The sequence below is a fragment of the Hylaeus anthracinus genome, unplaced genomic scaffold, assembly GCF_026225885.1.
Source record: "Hylaeus anthracinus isolate JK02 unplaced genomic scaffold, UHH_iyHylAnth1.0_haploid 11985, whole genome shotgun sequence".
Taxonomy (NCBI): domain Eukaryota; kingdom Metazoa; phylum Arthropoda; class Insecta; order Hymenoptera; family Colletidae; genus Hylaeus; species Hylaeus anthracinus.
Genome location: NW_026534333.1, coordinates 548,869 through 568,670, shown reverse-complemented (window position 1 = coordinate 568,670; position 19,802 = coordinate 548,869). Strand labels below are relative to the sequence as shown.

At 42.5% G+C, this 19,802-nt stretch overlaps 1 protein-coding gene across 3 annotated transcripts in view; it reads right to left on the bottom strand.

The window, feature by feature from the left end:
* Nucleotides 1–1,397: 1,397 nt before the first annotated feature.
* LOC128887103 (uncharacterized) overlaps nt 1,398–19,802 on the bottom strand; it is a 71,871-nt gene continuing 53,466 nt past the window's right edge. For 2 of the 3 annotated variants that reach the window (XM_054142592.1, XM_054142593.1), the window contains exons 2-3: nt 6,932–7,262; nt 1,398–5,403 (exon numbers count right to left, since the gene is read on the bottom strand). In XM_054142592.1, coding sequence (XP_053998567.1) covers nt 4,815–5,403; nt 6,932–7,262 — 920 coding nt within the window. In that variant the 3' untranslated portion in view covers nt 1,398–4,814. Of the gene's footprint in view, nt 5,404–6,931; nt 7,263–12,119; nt 12,828–19,802 lie in introns of those variants that run through there. The other variant, XM_054142595.1, reaches the window with a different exon arrangement.

Genomic DNA, 19,802 nt, shown 5'->3' with positions numbered 1-19,802 from the left:
TATATGTGAAAAGTTAGTTCGGTCGCCGCCGCTAGATGGCTATACTGTTTCTGTGTCCATTAACTGGCGTTTGTGCTTCTATATATAGCAAAATATGAATGCAATGAATGTAATGAATAATAAAGGATAATTATGAACAATTGTGGTACTGCTCGTTCCTCTGGGGCAATGATGCATCTCATTTATTAGGCTTGAGGCTGGTTGGTTAGCATAATCTTTTGATATGGTCGAGACAACAAAATAAATGTTTCGTATGCAAAGAGTGAAATAAGTAGTATTCCTCGCATTCACTGTGTGTTAAAAAATGCTCCTGTCTGCCAAGGGTTAAACAACTCGGCAACCTTAGAGTACGATCGAACTGTTCCTTTCTTTCAGATTGCTTGGTTTATTGTACGTTATTTTGTGTTACGTCGAAGGTCAAGAGGAGGCCAGGAAGGCAAAACCGAGTCAATGGGAGATTATATTTTTGCAGTTTATTTGCAATTTGTTCGTATAATTGGTAACTGATCTCGGATAACTATGTACTAAAAACCTAAACAACGTATGAAACTTTATACATAGCTGATTACTTTAGGGGTGCTAAGGCAGCTATTTACAGTGTGACGCGTGAACCACGAGATCGAGTTAACGTTTTTTTTTTCAGCACTACGCATCGTTCTTCGACGTATCGACTTCGATTTTTCTCGAAATACGGTTAAAGCGAACGAAAGGAAGATTGGATTTTCATTGCGTTGTTTCCACGCTCTGATAAACGGATATATCGTTTTACTGTTTTGCTTCTATTATTTCCGCCGTCGTCCGGCTTATAAGTTTCGTATAAAAATTTACGATACGTGGAGTATCAATGATTACGTAACATATAGACACGCGTTGACCCTTTTGGCGTTGATCGTGCGACGAATACAGAGAGGGCGCTCGACATCGCTATCACGGTACCTCTCAATTCTCAATGCCGAAAGGATTAACACCAGAGATGGGCAAAGTACTTTTCTAAATAAGAAAACGAATAATAGATCAACAATACTTCTCATCCGTTACCGTGTTTAATAAAAATTACAATCTTGGTCGCGAAATAAAATTATAGTTCACGAAGAATAGTTCATCTGTACAATTGTTCGGTCGAATAAACGTTGCGAATAGATACCTATGCGGTGCTTTTATTGGTCTTATCTATTATTCGAAAACATTTTGCCTATCTCTGATCATTATGCATTATTATCCAGTGCAAATAAAAATTTGACAGAGGGCGAGGGGGCAGGAGTTGGATAATTGTTATCGATCCTGTGAAACGTCCAAAACGTCCAGTGTCCCATTTAAATTAAAACTTATAAAAAGAGAGAGACGATACATCGTCGAATATCCATTTTCTTCTTAGTATTTTTGTGGTACGGGGGGGGGGGGGAGGAGGAGGAGGAGGAGGAGGAGGAGGAGGAGGAGATAAGCTAGAGAAAAAGAATAGCGCGGCACTTTTGCAAATCATGGATGAGCAAAATTTTTATCTAGATAATTATTTCGAGTCACGAATAAAACATACGTACGTCTTTATCCGTTATTGGTTTAATAAAAATAAAAATTTGGATTACTATAGACGAATAGAATGAAATTACACGCAACGATAACTGATCGTTGTTACACAACTAACGCGAATGAAAATCTTATTGGAATAATAAACGATGGTACGGTACGATATTATACTATAGTGTAGCATCTCATATTCGGATAAACTTTTATTCGTCCAACGTAAAATATTATTTCATTTCGTAATTCAGTTGTAATTTGTATGAAAAAAATGACAGATTCAATGTTATTTATTTATTTTTTTTTTATTCATTATTTGAGTTTTCATCTAAATAAAATTTTTGCCCATCATCGGGTTTTGGGTAGGTTCGCAACTTCTCTCGCGCGTTCCTTGCAGGGAAACTGAAAGGACAAAGTATTGCACCGTACATTGTCTGCTGAATCCACCCTAAAGATACACCTTATTACCGCTCGAGCTTTATCTATATGTACCTTCCTTAAACGATACTTTATATACAAGAACAATGTATAGAAATCGTATGCACAATCGCGTTTTATCGTAACAAAAATTTTACAAAAATTCATCGCGAACATTCTTCGTTGGAAATTAGAGTTAACAGAGTATCCCTAACATGTGGGTTCGAGATATAAAATTGAAAATACTTTTGTCAACGTAAATATTATTAAGCAACGGAGAAGGCCATTTGGCAATAAAATCGTTCATCGGTCACTTTCGCTCTGGAAAATCGCGTTCTGGAACGTGATGATTCACGCGATTCGTGTCACGATCGGCCAGAAACAATTCACGGACTATAGTCGGATGAAAAGTAATTGGCTGGCGCAAGGCCACTCGGATGTTACCACCACGCTTTACAGACGAACGTCCTTTGACTTTCATTGGTTCGTTTGGCTCAAACGAACAAGCAAATCCTTCTAAAATAAATTGATATTTGATACTGTTGTAAAAACAAATGGAATAAGTTATTGCACCAGTGTAATTAGTGGAACAATATTTTGTCCCGTATGAACTTATCGAAATCCATCTCAGTCGAAAGACAAGCTTCATATACATATAACGTCTTTGGCTGCAATTTCAGTCCTTTTCACTACGAAAATTTGTCTACGATAATAATAATTACAATAATAATAATATATGTAATACTACATTATATACAGTATTACTAAAGGATCTTTACCCGTATAATAATAATAATAATAATAGTAATAATAATAATAATAATAATAATAATTGTAATAATAATAAAATTATGAAACATTAATAAGAAGAATAAAACACATATACAAATTTAAATAACATACACATAAATGGAAGTGAAAAACTTACACGTTGGTCACGTGTATAATACGTATTGGTAAAATAAGGACTATTCCTTCTAATCAGGAATGACGGAACATACACATTTCCGAGATAATAAAAATACTATTTACAATAAATATGTATTTATGGAATATGAAAAAGTAAAAATAATCTCGATAGATATCGGAGATGTAATAATATTCTAAATTTATTAATTCTTCTTTCCTATAAGCCGCTATATATCGAGATTATTTACAATTACAGCCTTAAATGTTATAAATATATAAAGCTTGTTCTAAGAATAGAACAAGTCTCGATAGTTGTATCAGAAGTTAACGGTGCTTCGGTAGGAGAGAGTTTTCGGGACAAGTGTAAAAATTATTGGCGCTGTTGTTCGGAACAAAGTTAATCCGAGGACAGGCGACGCCATTCAACGTCAGTTTTTCGAGCCAGTAACGAACCAGTACACAATTCCATTGCGCTACACCGATACACGAAGAGTAAAAAATGGCAGTTCATTTTTCTAATGCATTCCCCAAACACCAACTACCGAACCAAGAAATGTCAACCACTGTAACTTGGAGTTTTTTCATGTCCCAATCAATGGTGAATTTACCATGCAATTTTTTGTTGTCGTAACTTTTCTACGAAGAACAGCGTTAAATGTCCACTACCGTTGCTTTTACCTTAACCTTAGGACTTCTGGGGTTTCAACCGATCTAACACATTTCTAGGTTACTTATGGCTCGTGTTGCTTTCATCGATTAACTTCTACTTTATCAAAATTTTATCTACTCTTACCAGTTTATAAATTGTTCTTTTACATTAAAAAAGATAGAAAAACACGAAGTATAAATATTACGATGTATTCTATCGTAATTACCAATTCAAGTTGGAGAGAAGTCTCGTGTATCCCTAGAAGTTAAACGTGGCGATAGTTGTTCCAAGGTTAAAAGTAGTGGCAGGATTCGCGGAAGTGGCACTCATCGACCAATCGAGTTTATCATCCGACTATAACCTCAAAACTTTATCGACAATCATTTTTCGTAAGACTTTACATCGATTGGTAACTTGTCGCTCGTTTCGAAAGAATAACGAGGAAACAATTTAAAAAATGAAAAAGAAAAAAAAAATGACGCGTTCCTCGCTACTGGCAAAATAGAGGAACGCGAAACGGAACAAATCAATAGAATCATGTCAACAAAAATCGAAGAACGTGCACAACAATTAAGGCTCATCGTGGCATTATCGCGCGGCATAGTGAATCCATTCGATTTCATCGCATACCATCCCACATTTACATCGATTCACGGCGCTACTCTAAAGGCATTTATACAGGCGCGCGACGCGTTCAATATAATTTGTCCGTCCTTCTTCTCTTCTTTCACGTTCCACATTTACTCTCGTACTTCTCCGTGAAATTTTCCGCTATAAAAATTCATCTAATGTTATCGTTAACGTGCTCTTACAAACGTACTCGAATATATACAAATTACATATACGTATGCGTAAGTTCAGGACATTCTGGTACCGATATTCCCTACGTACAACGCCCCAAGTACCAACGTTCCGATATCCATATGTACGTACGCGAGAAAAAACCTTAGTTCAACTCTAGACAAGTCTGTGCTCGCTGGATTCGTAAAGGTCCATCGTGTTTCGGGCATACCCGATAGCTTCGTTCTTCGTTTTAACCACGGACAACCAAGTATCGATAGTTGGATTCCGAACTGCATCCTCGAGAGTGTTGTTCGAGGCTGCAGCCTAATGGCAGGCGCTTCTAGCCAGAACGTTCGGGTAGCAAACACGTCCAACGATCGACAGACAGTCACCAGCCTCCGAGTCCATAGAGATCCTCGTGGTTCCTGGTGCGTGTCGCGAAGCCATCGACCGGTATCGTCGCCTTGTCATGGTCCTTCCCCGGCGCGGAGTCGGAGAGACCTATAGGTGGGTGGTGTTCGAGGCATGACGTTGTTTTCTAGGTTTCCAGGCCGGGTACAAGGCTATGGAAGGTCTGGATGTCGTGGAAGGCTCTGCCGCAGCTCTGGTTGTTGTTTCTCTCGAATTTTGCTAAATCGAAATGTTCGTCCAGAGACTGAAGCTCGACCAGACGTTCCTCCAGACTTTTCGCAGAGTCCGCGAATCTGGAGAAGTCGCAGATCCTGTCGGGGTCGACCACGTCGGAGGTTTCCATCATGCTGACGTCGCTGGATCTCGTCACGCTGATGAGCTGGGAACCAGAGTCGTCCAACTCGCCAGGGAAGATGACGGAGTTGCAGCAACTACTCGGAGAGGTGGTGGTGCTGGTACTGGTAGTCGTGTTCGCGGTGCTCGTGTTCACGATCGTCGTTCCCGAACGAACGTCCACGGAACTCAGACGGTCCTCCGAGTAGACCAGGTGATGGTGATGCGGGGACTCCGGTTCCTGGATCTCGTCTATGTGGGAGAGTAGCCGTGGAGTGGGCGGCAGGATGTAAAAGTCGCTGAACACATCGTCCTGGAGGTCGAGGTCGTCGTGCCTTTGACGTTTGGGGCCGAGTCCCTCGTTCCTCGTGTCGTCGCTCAATCTACGAGGAAAAAATACGATCTTAGCGAAATTGAGCTCTACGAGTCTCGGTAGAGGAGTGCCTAAATTCTCAACCATCTCGAAACCTAACTCAACTTCATTGGACATTCTGGAATAATGTTAACTTCCTTTTCAAACCAAACATAATCTAACTTTAACAACGTCATCCAAGGTAATTTTATTTTTTCTCGCAACTTCGCATCAATCAATTCTCTGTAATTCCTTTTAATTGTTAGGTTGGAAGAAATTTGTTAAAGTAAGTTCTCATTTCGACGATACTACTCCGTTAATTGATGTTATTTCAAAGCCGTGATAACCTATTGGAAGGTTATCTTTGAATTATTACTCGCAAAGTATCGCGATACTTCTGCGATGTCTTTTTCAATATTTTTTCATTCTCCCGTGAAAATTAAAACCAGGGTTGAAAAGACTAAACGCAATTTTATTTGCGTAACGTTTCGACCCATTGCAGGTACCTCCATTCAATCATTCGATATACATACTTTTTTTGTTTCTGCCTGCACACTTTTCTATTAGGAAAGACAAAAAATATTTTGTAGTATATTCGTTATTTGACATATATGACAATCATAAACGCGAAGCTAGGTACATGAAAATTACATAATATTATCTTAGAACGTAAGAATCGTTAACTTAGAAATCATGCGTATAATAGTGAATATAATAGTAATAGTACGAATGGAATATATTAAAGAGAATAAAGATTGAGATGAACATTAAGCTCAAATGTACAACAAATAATAAATCACAATATCGACGTGCATCTTTATTTCAGAATAAGAAGATTAGTATTTGGATACGTAAGTAGACCCTTCCTGTGGTTATTCCAATGAGATCTACTTTATCTGTAAAGAATCTACTAAACGAAACGAGATTACTTCTCCTTTCTTCTATCGCTAACAGAGAGTAAATGCTTACCGCTGCCATATTGTTTTATAAAAATGATCCCAGAACGAACAGCTCAACGTCTTTTGACCGAGACCCGCTAGGCGGTTAGAATTGGTAAGAGTTAAGAGTCGACAGTCCCGAAGATATTGCGCAACAATCTTGCGTGATTCACTGTCGATTGCGTAATTTATATTATGTAAAACGAATCTCTAGCCATCGCGATTAAGATCTCGCGCTCTTCTTCCGTCTTTGCGTACATTCAATCGACGAAATCTAACCTTTCCGTTGTCCTTTCGTTGCGAAAGTTATACAAGATACAGTCGACTGTCTTTTCTGATCCAAATCGAGATTTCGTCAATTTCATTGTTAGCTTGGAAAAAAATTACTAACACATTCGCCTATTTTTGACCCTGCCAGATATATGTATACGCCTCAGGGATGCTACGCGTCCTACTTTCTGTACGACGATCCTACAATCATACGATCGTGTCCTACATCTTACTTTTGTTTTTGTATAAATTGTCCTACTTCGAGTTTTCCACAATCAGCAATTGAAATTACGTATTCATAGTTGAATTTGCCTGTGTTTGAATGTGTTTTTTGTTTTTCGCGATACCCACCTTTTCCTCGAAGACGCATCGTCGTCGGTCACGCCGACGATAAGGTTGCCAGAAGCGTTGTTCTCCTTGGTGGAATCGTTCAGATACGTGACCACCGGAAGACCGTAATTCCTCGTCTTCTCGTCCCGATTTTCGCGCTGGAGCCGTCTAACAGCGTTGTTTATGAGAACCGATCTGCAGAGGCTGGCCTCCGGGTCCTCGATCCTCCTCAGCTTACCGGCGGAGATCTTCAACAAACGACGACGTTCTTCTCTCGCGCGATACTTTGCAGAAATCATCGTGGGTCGGCTCCTACGTATCACTAGATCCTCCTCCAATCTCATCTTAGCGTCTAAAACAGACGTCGAAAGAACAAAAATTACTCAGGCACTCTACCATCAGACTGCGGATGTTTCTGGAATTTATAATGAACGAAAATACGGTTGCACCGATTAGAAGATAGTAATCTACAAAATTGTTACGATAGAACGAAAATTGAGAGAGTTGCGCGCATTTGAAAAATGTGCAAAATTTTAATGAATAAGTTTGTCGCGTATTACGTATACGTTGTAAAATGAAGGGTTAAGCGAGCATGAGATGATAATCCCGTCTTCAACGGCGAAATTCTGTTTAAAAATCGTAAGTTTGGCGACGTAATTATTGACGTCGTGCCGCGACCAGTGTTCGGTTCTTCCGGTCAGATAAGAAAAAGAAAAAAAGAAAATCGCTCGCCTAACGGTATTACCGAGAAACGTTAAGACGCGCCTGCGACTATAGAGGGCAGACTAGCGGTACGCAAGTACACGCGTATTTACGTGTTGCGTTACGCCGACCGATAATTGGGCCGGTTTTCACGTATTCTTTTCCGCTATTGTCGCGACCGACCCAAATACGAATCGCCATCGTTCCGAGGCTGCACGAAACGGACGTATTCTGGCTGGAAATCTTTGATCGAGAAACAGAGACGAGGAGAGACGAACGACCGGAAGGTTTCGCATTTAAAATGAACCGCATTACGATTCTACAACGCTTTCGGAAAGTTCCTCGTGTTACACCAGGTTGTTCCCAACTTTGTCGACCGGCGAAAAGAAAAGAAATTTAGTAATTTTTTCGTTAACGTGCTAATTAGTTTATACAAGCAAATAAAACGACGCAAATGTCCATGTTCCGTGTACAGCTGCGTTATCATAGATAGAGTAAAGGGAGCCTTCGGTCGTCCTACAACTAAAAAGAGAAACGAAACCACGATAGCCTGTCTGTCTTTGTCTAGCAGCGCATGCGAACAAGGATACGGTGCCCGTGCACGTTCTTCCGAATATCTTCTTGCCAGCGCTGAAATATGCTGAATTTACATAAGAATCGGCTAACGTTTCGTTTACTCGCGACGCCGCCCCGTACGAGTGTACGTTTTCGATATGCTATTTCTTCCTAACCTATAAACCTTAAAAGCGTCTATCGCGACGCGATATTCAAAGTCAAAGAGACGTTTTCGTCGAAAACTAGCAACTGACAACTGACAACTGATAAACCAGTCTCGAGATGTAAAGCAAACTATATCGAGAGCTGACGATTGTTTTTCAAGTAAGGTGTACCCTCCCTCTCGAAAGTGTATGCGACCCCATGATCAATCGAGCTGCTTCCAGAACTGTCGAAACGTTGGACGCCGGAAAAGAATCTTGCGTATCGTAACGATCTTCAAACCCTACAGTCTAGTCTTTTTTTTTATTTTCATCGTTTTACGTTTACGCGTTCCGTGAAATATCGTAAAGTCGGTAAAGTGCCCTTGGTCATGGCTTTTTCTTCCATGGGTAATTGCACCACTCTGCGTAACGGTTGTGTGGATCGTGTTATACAAGGCTGATTATGGAAAATTGCATCGAATTATGTTGTCCATTGGAATAGTAGACCGAGCGAAATATGCAAAAAGTAAGTACGCCGATACCAACGTTGAGAAAAAGAATAAAGGAATTTAAGATTCATCGTAACTTTCGAGCTTGTCGGTACGCGATATAAATTGAAAGCAAAGGGTATTAATTCGTAATTATATTACTCTCTTTCCCTTATGACACAACTTGTTTTAATTTATACGACCTATTCGATACGACGTGCTCTCTATTTTTTAACAAGGTTGGTAAACCTGGTTGTAGGGGTTAACAGTCGACGTGGAAACGTTAGGTTCGCGCGGGAATCGGTTTATTTTTACTAGTCACGGGAACGACCAGATATTCTTTCCTCGAAATGAGTCACGCTCGTGTTTCTGTAGCTAATAATTAGCGTTTAGCTGGAAGGGATGAATCTCGCGGAAAATTATTTCCGCGAATGATCGGTTGAGTCACGCGCTCGGACGGAAATAATTTCAAAAATAAATTGTTAAATTAACCGACAGATGGCACCTCCGGCACCTTTATGTGCCAACGGCAAGATTGGCCATCGCGCAACATTAATCACGTCGAAAGAATAGACGATTCAGAGTGCCGCGTGACACTTGTTGCTAAATGATTTATTCGTATCATACCGAACGTCGATCGATGCGCGTCAGGTCTCCGTTTAAACGTTAAACATCGTTGATTGGTCTCAAGATCGCGAACATTATTTACGAGCGCTAGTTTCGACGCGGAAAGAAACCATTTTTCGTGAAATCCCGATGACGTTTATTTCGAGGAAAGGGGTATTGTATAGTTGCGGAAAGGATACGAATGTAGCGTTGGAAGGTTACTTTAATTTTGTTGTCACGGAAAACAGGGAAGAAGCATGGTTCACCGAGAGACGATTTTACGCTCCAAGTGCGCCTAAGCTAACTTTCTCCACGGGGGAAAAAACCGCCATGGATACACGTTACCTAACCTGTAAAGTAGTCTGCTTTAGAGTCGCTGACTCTGCGCGTCGTCCTTTCCCCACCCCTTCCAGTCAGTTGCTGCATGTGCGCCCGCGCGCTTACACGCACGGACCTGACACATACACGGTCGCGCGCGCGTCCTCCTCATTCCCTTGCGTATCGTACCTTCTCTCTCTCTCTCTCTCTTCGCTCCCTCGTCATTTTTATCCGGTACAGTTATTCGAAACAACGTAACTGTCGATACGATCACATTATTCATGCGGCACGGCCGAAGCAAACAAACTAGATCTCGGTCCTGCAAGGGTAGTTAAACGCGATGATGTCTTTCGTAACCTTCGAATACAGTCGCGAAAATGTAAGCACGATAGAGATATAGGCATTAGAATTCACCTAGACTAAAGAAGGAAGAACAGCGATACTCGATTCTAGTAGATAAAGTTGACATCATGAAGCGTTAAAACGAGAACATCTGACGCGGAGACGGACGACGGTTAAATTTAAGTTGCGCAAGTTCGAATTTCTATTATCGCGAATCTCGATGGAGATAAATTCTCGAGTGCCGTCGAAGAACGCGCGATAATGCTCGGTTCCCAATTTCCCTGGAAGTCGTCCAATTCACTCGGGATAATCGTTTCGAAAACTAATACGTCACTTTGATGCCGTTACATCCGATCTTACATCATAGTATAGCGTAGAATACCACAGTATACATATAGTGTTTGGCAATTAAACGAAGCTTTGACCTCGGCCGGAATTAGATCAATTTGAACGCGTCATTTAAAAAGACAAATACATACATATACTTGACTCTTTAAGGATCACTGGTCGCATTCGAACTCTATTCGCTTCGGAATTATTACGCGTTCCCGTCCTTCTAAATGTTTTCCGACCAATCAAAAATACATCGACAAAAATGTTCCCGCCGTTCGGATGATCACCTCAGCTGCCTATTATCCCCTATCGATATCTGTTCTCGGCGCGAAATAAGGAAAAAAGCATTGGCTAGTCACCATATCGAACCGTTCGAAGTAGAAAGCGGTCGGTGCATAGGGGGATGGACGGGTCAGACCGTTGGCGTCCGTCCGTTCCCTGCAGGGGCCTTGAAAGGAATGCGCAGGTAAAAAGAAATCGGCGAGCGAGCACTTTTACACGCTTACAAATAAATGCGGCCAGTGAACCGATCGACAACGCTCTTTTATCGTATAACGTCCAAGATGAACAACATTCTTACCCGAGTAAAAGACTATCTCGAGTATCGACCGAAAGATAAACGCTTATATTATGTACAACAAAAACCAACTTATCCTTATCGCATGAAAACGATTCGAATAAAAAAAAAAAAAAATCAACCTCGTACATTACCAATTCTACGAAAATGAAGAATAATTTTTTATTTATTTATACGTCCAGCACATTACCGGTCGGTAAAGTGTTAACGGTCAATGTTTATCTCGCGGATCAAAATTATCACCGTCGATTATACGTTGCAGTTCGTACCGTTTGGAACTTTTTATTCGCGCACAGAAAAAAAGAAACGCGTGCGTGCAATTTTTCGATCGCGACATAATTTCGGCCCGTAAAGGTGAAAATTAATTCGCGACACGGTAATTAACAGGCCATTAAATTTTGACCGGCCTGTTTTATCGACCGTGTTAAAATCGATGTTTTATCGGCTCTTTTTCGCGCCCGTAGGTATTCAGTGCACGCGCTGTCCTCGTTACACGTTAATAAACGTATTTATAATTTGAACCAGGCTAGCTTCGATGGGAATTACACATGTTTTAGGCGTTTCAAGTTAAAAATTTCTATTACTCGCGCTGTCTTGATTTTTAAATTGCAAATTTCCACTGCTACCGTCCTACAACATGTGGTAACTTAATCATAAAATACCAAAACACTGTGAGAAAGAAATGATTCGTTTGGAATCGTATAATATTAGAAGAGAACGGAATGGTATTTTTATTTTTCAAACCAAAATAACCAACGAAACTTGTAAAACAATATTTATTACATTTAAACAAACGTTCTATATTTAGCTACGATAAGACAATAACCGGATTCCCGCGTATCGGCTATTCGCGAATAAGGAAAATATTTTTATTTCACGTATTCTAATGCGAGCAACGAGAAACAAAGAAGATGTATATTTAATTTATTTACGATACGTTTGCCTTTGTTTGTCGCAAAATCGGAACTCTTGGTTACGTCAACAACGATACGATAAAGACACTACGAAATTTTGCAAAACACATACGTGTCAGTTTTCGTTCGCATAGGACTACGAGTAAACACGACTACGATCTTCGTAGAACGTCAAAAGGGAAAGCGATGCAGGGATCGAAGCAACATTGTAAGTCGGCTGTCAGAACTCACTTTCGAACTATGCAAAACTGTATCGACGGTCGTAGGCTCGCTACACTTTCCACATTCCTTCGAGAGAGACACATGTAAACACCAGAGAAATCCAAAGGACGAACCGACCGCGACCGGTGGAGTAACAGTTCCCGGCAGCAACACACTCGACGCGAACCAAGGACGAACGAATATATCGTTTTATACGCTCGATGGAAATTTCGACGGCGAAACGTCGCGTGTTCGCGAGTTGGTTCGCGTCCGCGGAGAGAATTTGCGTTTCGCGTGAGACGCAGTCGGTGTCTCGGGTTGATCTGTGCGTCACGCGTAATCGCGGCGTACGTACGACGACAGCCCCGTACGACAACAAAAGTGTTATCGAGAGTCGCGTGACGTCACGACTGGCCGTGTGTATACTACTACCGCGTTGCAGGCGCATGCGCAACAGCCGTTTCCACCGACACGGCAGGTTACGTACGCGCACACATCGCCGCGAGACACCGTTCGTCTGGCTCTGTCGCGGGTGGGCGCATTTACCGACGAACATGGCCCGTGCCCGATGAAAAACGGTATCACTTTCTCCTTGTACGCGAGAAAAAGATACAAGGCGTTCACGAGGGACTCGATCATCGTTTCAGGATTCGTAACAGACGTTTGGTTGCGTTTAATACCGTTACCACGATCTTATCAGCGAATACTGTTGCTTTAGCCGCGAACTCGTATTCGCTGTCAGCTCTGACGTAAACCTCTACTCGATTAGCGATTGAACCACATAGATTCGGTGCAGTTGAAGGCTTTAACCTCTCTCGGGAGAGATAGATGTTAAAAAATCGTGTTTCGTTGTTCGTAATTTAGCCCAAACGTATGTATATCATTTTGTTTGAGTTGAACGCATCGGTAGCGCGCGGCTTTGGTTGCCCTTCGCCATTGCGTCAGGTACCTAGCCGCGCGCATGTATGCATAAACACGTACGCGCGATACTCCGCTAAGGATTCCTCGGTGCCTCGTTAATTGCGCCAACGCGAGTACTTTTACTCTGTGGCTCGAATAATGAAACGGGCAAGTTTCTTTTTTGAAACGCGCACGACCGTACCACCCTCCTCTCCTCCCGCCCTCTCTACTGTCCGCGGTGCTTTGAATTTCATCAGAATTAATGCGCTTCTTTTAAACGGGCCCTGAGCGCTTTATCTCCGCTGGCGCGCTCGCGTCGATAAACTCGAGGAGAAAGATATCAATTAAGAGAGATATCGACGGTCGTTCGCGATTCAACGATAGTCGGAAATTATTCATATAGAACGAATATTTCCTACCAATGATGCTTTTCAACTAAACTAACGCGTCTTCTAATACGAGTTACCGCGCTAGGTATAACACGACAAGCGTTCCTACTCTCTACGTCTATATTATATTATTATTTCTACAGAACTTTCTTCCGAACCTTGCAAGAGCACTGGTATTTTAAGCAGTTATTAAGTAACCGTGAATTGGAAGCAAAAGCAAAGAAACGATTGCCTTTCCTGGTCTATTTTAAGAAGCATCGCAACCGTGGTTTCGCGTGTCGCTCGTCCGCGTTAAGATGTCGCCATTGTCGTCGTGGCATTGTCACGAAACGCGATGGATCCTCGGCGATACTACAACTCGTACAGACAAAGCCGTTCTAAATAAGAACGATTTTTTCCATCGTTTTCTTCGCTTATTGCGGTTACAGGAGAAAGTCGACCGAATGGTCACGGCCTATTTAACGATTGCTTCGTGCGATTTCAACGGTCGCGTGCACTTTAAACCGTACAAGATGAAAACAAAATTGTAAGGACACCGAAAAATCAACCGTTCCAAGGGAGATGTGTCGTCGACAAATAGCTGACGTGTACGCGTTTTTCAACTCGACGAAAGGAAAAAAGAAAAAACTCCTGGCAAAGTTTCCGGAACAGATTTGAATTCGTATCTGCTATCATAATTTCAAGCTGTTTTCGAAGGACAGTATTCGTGAAATATGTTTCAACCGCGTTCATGGTGACCGATCAGATTCCTTGAAAATCGTGCGGCAGATATTAAAAGAAGCGCTATGAGTAATTGGAAAAACGGAAAGTTATAACGAGCTGGGGGAAACGGTACAGCGTCCTTCGTGGAAACGAGCCTTGTACCGAGCCAGGGGAGAGGGGAGCAGTGTACGTTATCGGAGCGAATCTTAAAGAATCTTTGTCTCCCGAGTACGTTATCTCGGGACTATATCTCCTTCCTATCTTCCTTGACGTGTTCGGTTCGATTTTTAAAGCATTCATAAACAGATGGATAAAGGCTTGGATATAATACGATAAGGACCATACCCTTTCAATTATTTAACATATTTAATATGGTTTGCTTTTAATCGTAACTTTGACAAAGTTAAGCATGAAGCGATTATGATATTTTTCCAAGAATTTGTCGTGAAAGCGAGTCTCTAAACGGGGCGACCAATTAGGTTGTCGCAGGAAGACCCACTTTCTAGCGAACGGACCAAGGACTTGCCAGGCCACGACGCGACGCAGGCTTGGTATAAAAGTGCCACGCGTCGGAAACCGTTGATAAACGTATGGGGTTTCAAAGAAACGAACTGGGAAGCGAAAGTGGCGAGAAACGGGGGAACATGAAACTGAACGATTACGATTATGTATTACGTACTGCCAACCTTATGGCAACACGACCGAGTCTTACGTCAAATCGAATCGACCCGGTGACGGTGACGCGTTTGCTAAGTTTTATGAGCCGTAAGCGGTGATTACACGACCTTGGTACTTGGCCAGTATTAGTTGCTTGCCGTGCAACGCATTTTGCATTAATCAAATTTCCTCTTCGATAAGAATCACCGATCCATTTATCGTAAAATATCTTTGCAACTGGAAATAATGGTATCGCTGGTATTTCTCGTAATTACAGTCGCACGAATTGTTCCTGTAAAAGTTACGAGCGAAACAATTATTCGATATTTACTCTATACAAATCATCGATAGTTTTTCGACGAGTAACGGAAAAAAGATTAATTGTTTTTACCTTTTCCCTATGTTTGGTTCGTGTATTCTATTTCTCATAAAAAAAAAAAAAAAAAAAAAGTTTCAACGACAAACAAAAGCTCTACAAAGTGCGCATTCCATTGCATAATAACCGCGATATTTGAGCAAAAAGAAAATACATAATAACGCGCCCGATGCAACAGGTTGAAAAATTCAACGAATATAAAAATCCACTTCCAATGAAATTTCGATAAAATTTCAATTCGCAACGCCGCGTAAACTCTAAACCTGCTGGATAACACGGAAAGAAGTAAGGAACCCCTCGCTTTCATCGAACTAGCGAGGTTAAATTACGAGTATTTGTATCTCAAATGAATCGATATTATTTTCATTTTCGAATAACTGCATTAAAAATAACGGTTGAAAATTCATTATTTTCAAATAATTATTTCATATTATCATTTCGATTAAAGCATGCCCAAGCCTGGACACAGATTCTCTAACAGAATCGAGACAAATCAGAGGACAAAATACATACGCGTTGCCCTCTCTCGAATCGATGACCTCCTCCCCTCCTCTTTCGTGTTATTATTCGAGCGAATCGTACGCACAAGCACCGCATTATCAATGGCAGATTGATCGCGGCGAGTGGGCCGAAATTGATCGTGAAAAAGAATCACCGATATTCTCCTCGATACCGATACGCATTCAACGACAGTGTCGCAACCATATGGAAACTAATTCCGCAACAGTTTTTCTATTAGCGCCGGTGTTGCGTAACTACTCGAGGCTTTATTTGTCTAACAACAGGTTTTTCAAAACTATTATGTAATTTCTAAAGAGGTATTACGGCGGCCACTACACGCATCTCGCGCGACATCGTTGGGTGTGCAGGTAACGAATGTGTGCCCGATTCGTCGCGTAGCTCGATTTCAACCCTGCACAGGGTGTTCCGAATTACGCGCTGCTGAGAATTCTCTCGTTAACGGATCTGAAAACGTCGAATAAATTTCTATGCGTGTACCAGGTAATCACACGTGGCATTTGCGTGGAACGTGCGAAAAGTGCTACGAACGTTGTTTTTAAATCTGACCTCGATTCTTCGAAAAGTAGAATAGAAAGTGTAAGTTTAACAAGTATCAACTTGGTTACAAGTTGTTTGTCGTCAACCGTGGTAGAACACGTTGAAAAATGTAAACGCTAGAACCCTTTAGGCTCGAAGCTCGATCATCGCGCGTAAGGTTCGAAAATTCAGGTTTTATATTATCGCTAGCCCCGAGCCGTCGATCTTTAACCCGTACTCGGTCGTTATCGGACGGCCTCCGCATTTCTTGCCCGGCGAACTTGCTCGCGCTGTGTAACTTTGTGAATTTCGCTAGGATGCAGCAAGCACGTCGAGAGTCCGTACGTGAAGCGCAGTATTCCGTAGGTCTCGAATTTCACGTAGCAGGAAACATTAACGACCGTGAGCTTACTTTGTTGTCCGCAGCCTGCCGCCCGCCGTAAAGCCACATCAATACACGGCAATCACGCTAAGAGCAGATGTTATCCCCACCAACGCCGCCCCACTATTCCTTCGGTCTCGAGCCAGAGAGATCGGTCGAGGTTCGGGTAGGGATGAATCGGCTCGTGTCGCCGATACTCGGGCTCTTTCCCCACCCTCGCCCTCGTCCAGTAGGCGCGCGCGTGTATCCATCGCGAATCAGGGTCGTGTGCCGCCAACGTTGTATCCTTAATACGCGATTCTTGTTTAATTTTGCTGTCCCTTATCGGTGCGGTCGACCTTATCGATCACGTCGGAAGTGACAGATACGAGAGAACGACATCAAGATTTCTGATATCGTTTCCACGTTGATCGAGGTAAAGATGTAGCAGGTTTACTACGTTCTACTACTGTCTCTATGTGCCATTTATTTAATAAAACAACCAAAAATTGACTCTCTTAAATCCTATGTCTAACTTCTTAATTGTCGATTTAATCGATGTATAGTTGCATATATGTATAGTATATACGGCCAGAAATGGTATTTAACTATCCCAAGGTCGTGTTAACGGCATCGTGTGCCCATGCGTTTAGACGGCACTGAACTGCCCCTTCTCGTGTATACCGCGAGCGACAGGTAAATATAGCGTGACCAATTCAACGAAACTATCGTCGATGCTCCAGCGGTAGCTACGGCCCTGACACGTGTCTCGTGCCACGTACGATGGTGTGCGTGTTTCAGCAGCACGAAGAGGAAAGCTACTCAGGAGTGGGGGAGAGGAGTGTATCGATAGGTGGCGGGAGAGGGAGGAGGAGGAGGAGGAGGAGGAGGAGGACAGCCACAACGTCGTTGTAGGTAGAGTGTGACGTCACACGTTCCACCAGCTGGTCGGGAGACGCGCCACTCTCCTTGTTGCCATGCCCGTGTTTTTGCTGCGATAGCGCAGGTGAGGGGGCCAGACCAGTCGACACTTGCGGGACCTAGCAACTTTTCGGGGGCCCGAGTGGTTAGACGTTGAAAGGTGCATGTGCATTGTACCGTGCACCATGAAATCGTGCGCTTCGATGTAGGCTTTTAAATAAAGAGCGTCGAAACGACGCGTCATCCCGTTGCAGAGTCGTAACAAATTATTTTACGCATCGTTCTACTAATTTTGGTAACCGATCGTTTCGTCTTTTTCGGGACGATCAATTTTGATAATTAAAGGGATCGCGCTTAACAAATTACACAAAAGTTCCTTGTTATTCCAAACATATATTTATAATTAAGCGCGCGCCCAAGTTGAATAAAGCAACCGCGATTTACGTTTAATTAATACGTAATTCGTTATTGGTTTCTTTGTACCGTGGGTGGAGTTGTATTATTCGCTGTAAAGCCGCGTGACGAAATCCTTTAATTAGCGAGCGATAGATACGCTATCGAGAATAATCTGCGAAGCACGAGCAGATAATATTCCGTGTCGATAGCCGCCAAGTATGGCACCGACTAGTTCACCGAGCGAAAGTTTCGACGACTTTTCTCGTTCGCTGACGCGAAACGCTCAACCGTCGACAAACGGTGAAAATCTTTGTCGCTATTGAGACTACTACCAGCACGGTGATCCTCCTCTATTTCTAGCCAAACGTCCTCCGAGAATGCGTCAGAGGTTCCCATCTCCCCGACTCGTGAAATATTTCTACTTAAACTATAAAGACACGGAACTAATTTCTACGCTTAATAAAATCCACGTATGTTATCAAAGGCGAAAGAATTTACCTGTGACACGATAATTGATCGTCCCTCGCCAAAGGTGGTCGTTAATAGGTTAAAAACAGCTCTGCGAAGGGTTGACCCGTTTCTGATGGCATCGAACGTTTCGAAGACACGACGACATTAATGACGTTAACGCGCCGAGGATTTCCCTGAAGGCGTGTATCGCGTATATAAGCGTGACGTAATGCAGGCATTAGTAATTATTGTGGCATAATGCCTGTGTGACGCGCGCCAGCCAAGCATTTATGTCCACGGTGATGGAAGGAAACGCGTGCCTAAGGGAATTCATAAAACTGAGCGAAGCAACTCCGCTGCCGCGAGGGCTGTGTGTATACATATACATGTATGTATGTGCTTCGGAGCTCCTTTGGATTTCCGCTATTGCAAGCGATGCTTTGCATTCTGAGGATGTCGCATGGTTCGGTGATCCCCGACTCGTATTATCAATAGCTTTCGTGTATTGCTTGTTTCTCTGTTACGCGGTTTTAACTCTGAAAACGAGCGTTTTCAACGAACATTGCGTCGTTAAACGCAAAAAGGTAATATACGATTATAAATTGAAATAGTAAGAAACGCGTAGAAATTAAATTGACGATCGCGATACGAATCTCGGATTCGTCGGCGTTGTAGCACAACTCGAGGTTCATTTTTATTTAATCGTTCGATGTTGATGCCGCGTGCAGTAACGTCCTCTCGCGTGTCGGCGCTCGCGGAAGGTCAGTGACAGAAAAACGAGATCGCAGTTTCTCGAAGCGAAGCCCCCAGTCATCGTCCTCCCGAAATTTCGATTGGCGTCGCGCTTACAGCGCCGCCTGGCAGCCACCTCGGTACTACACTCGGCTCGAAACTCATTCCAGGAGCGAACGAACGAATGCGCATACGCACGCCGCGGCCGCGGCCGTCTCTATTAAACCGTGCGTTTCCATCGTAAAGGTGCGTTTACGTGCCCGGCTGTTAACCCCTTTCTCAAGCGGATTTAATCAGGACCATAAGCTTGTTGCGCCTCCTAACAAAAACGTTTGCGACATGGATACGTACGCGCAAACTTTTCGACGATATCGATATGCTAGATGTTTTAGTAAAAAATATAACCAGAGAGATTTCTCTGCGAAGAATGTCGCGCAAAGACATCCTTTTCGGTCACGTAACCCCTCGATGATACAACGATACATTCGTTGGCCACCATTTTTAAAGCAGCGTGACGCAAGGGCCCGATAATCGTTGGTGAGTTTATAGAACTCGTGTTACAAGCGGAGAGAAATGAAGAAGTAAACGGTAGGTAGTTTGGAGCTAAGTACACGGAAAGATTAAGTCACCGAGTCTTTAATAAACTTTGTCACGCACCGAAGTACAACGAAAGCTACCACTTGCGACACTATCTTACCGCTGTGCGCTTAGAGACGGAACGTTTCCTTTCTATCGATACGCTGTATTTTCGTGGTTGTAGGATATAAAAATTACAGAATTAGATTCAATAA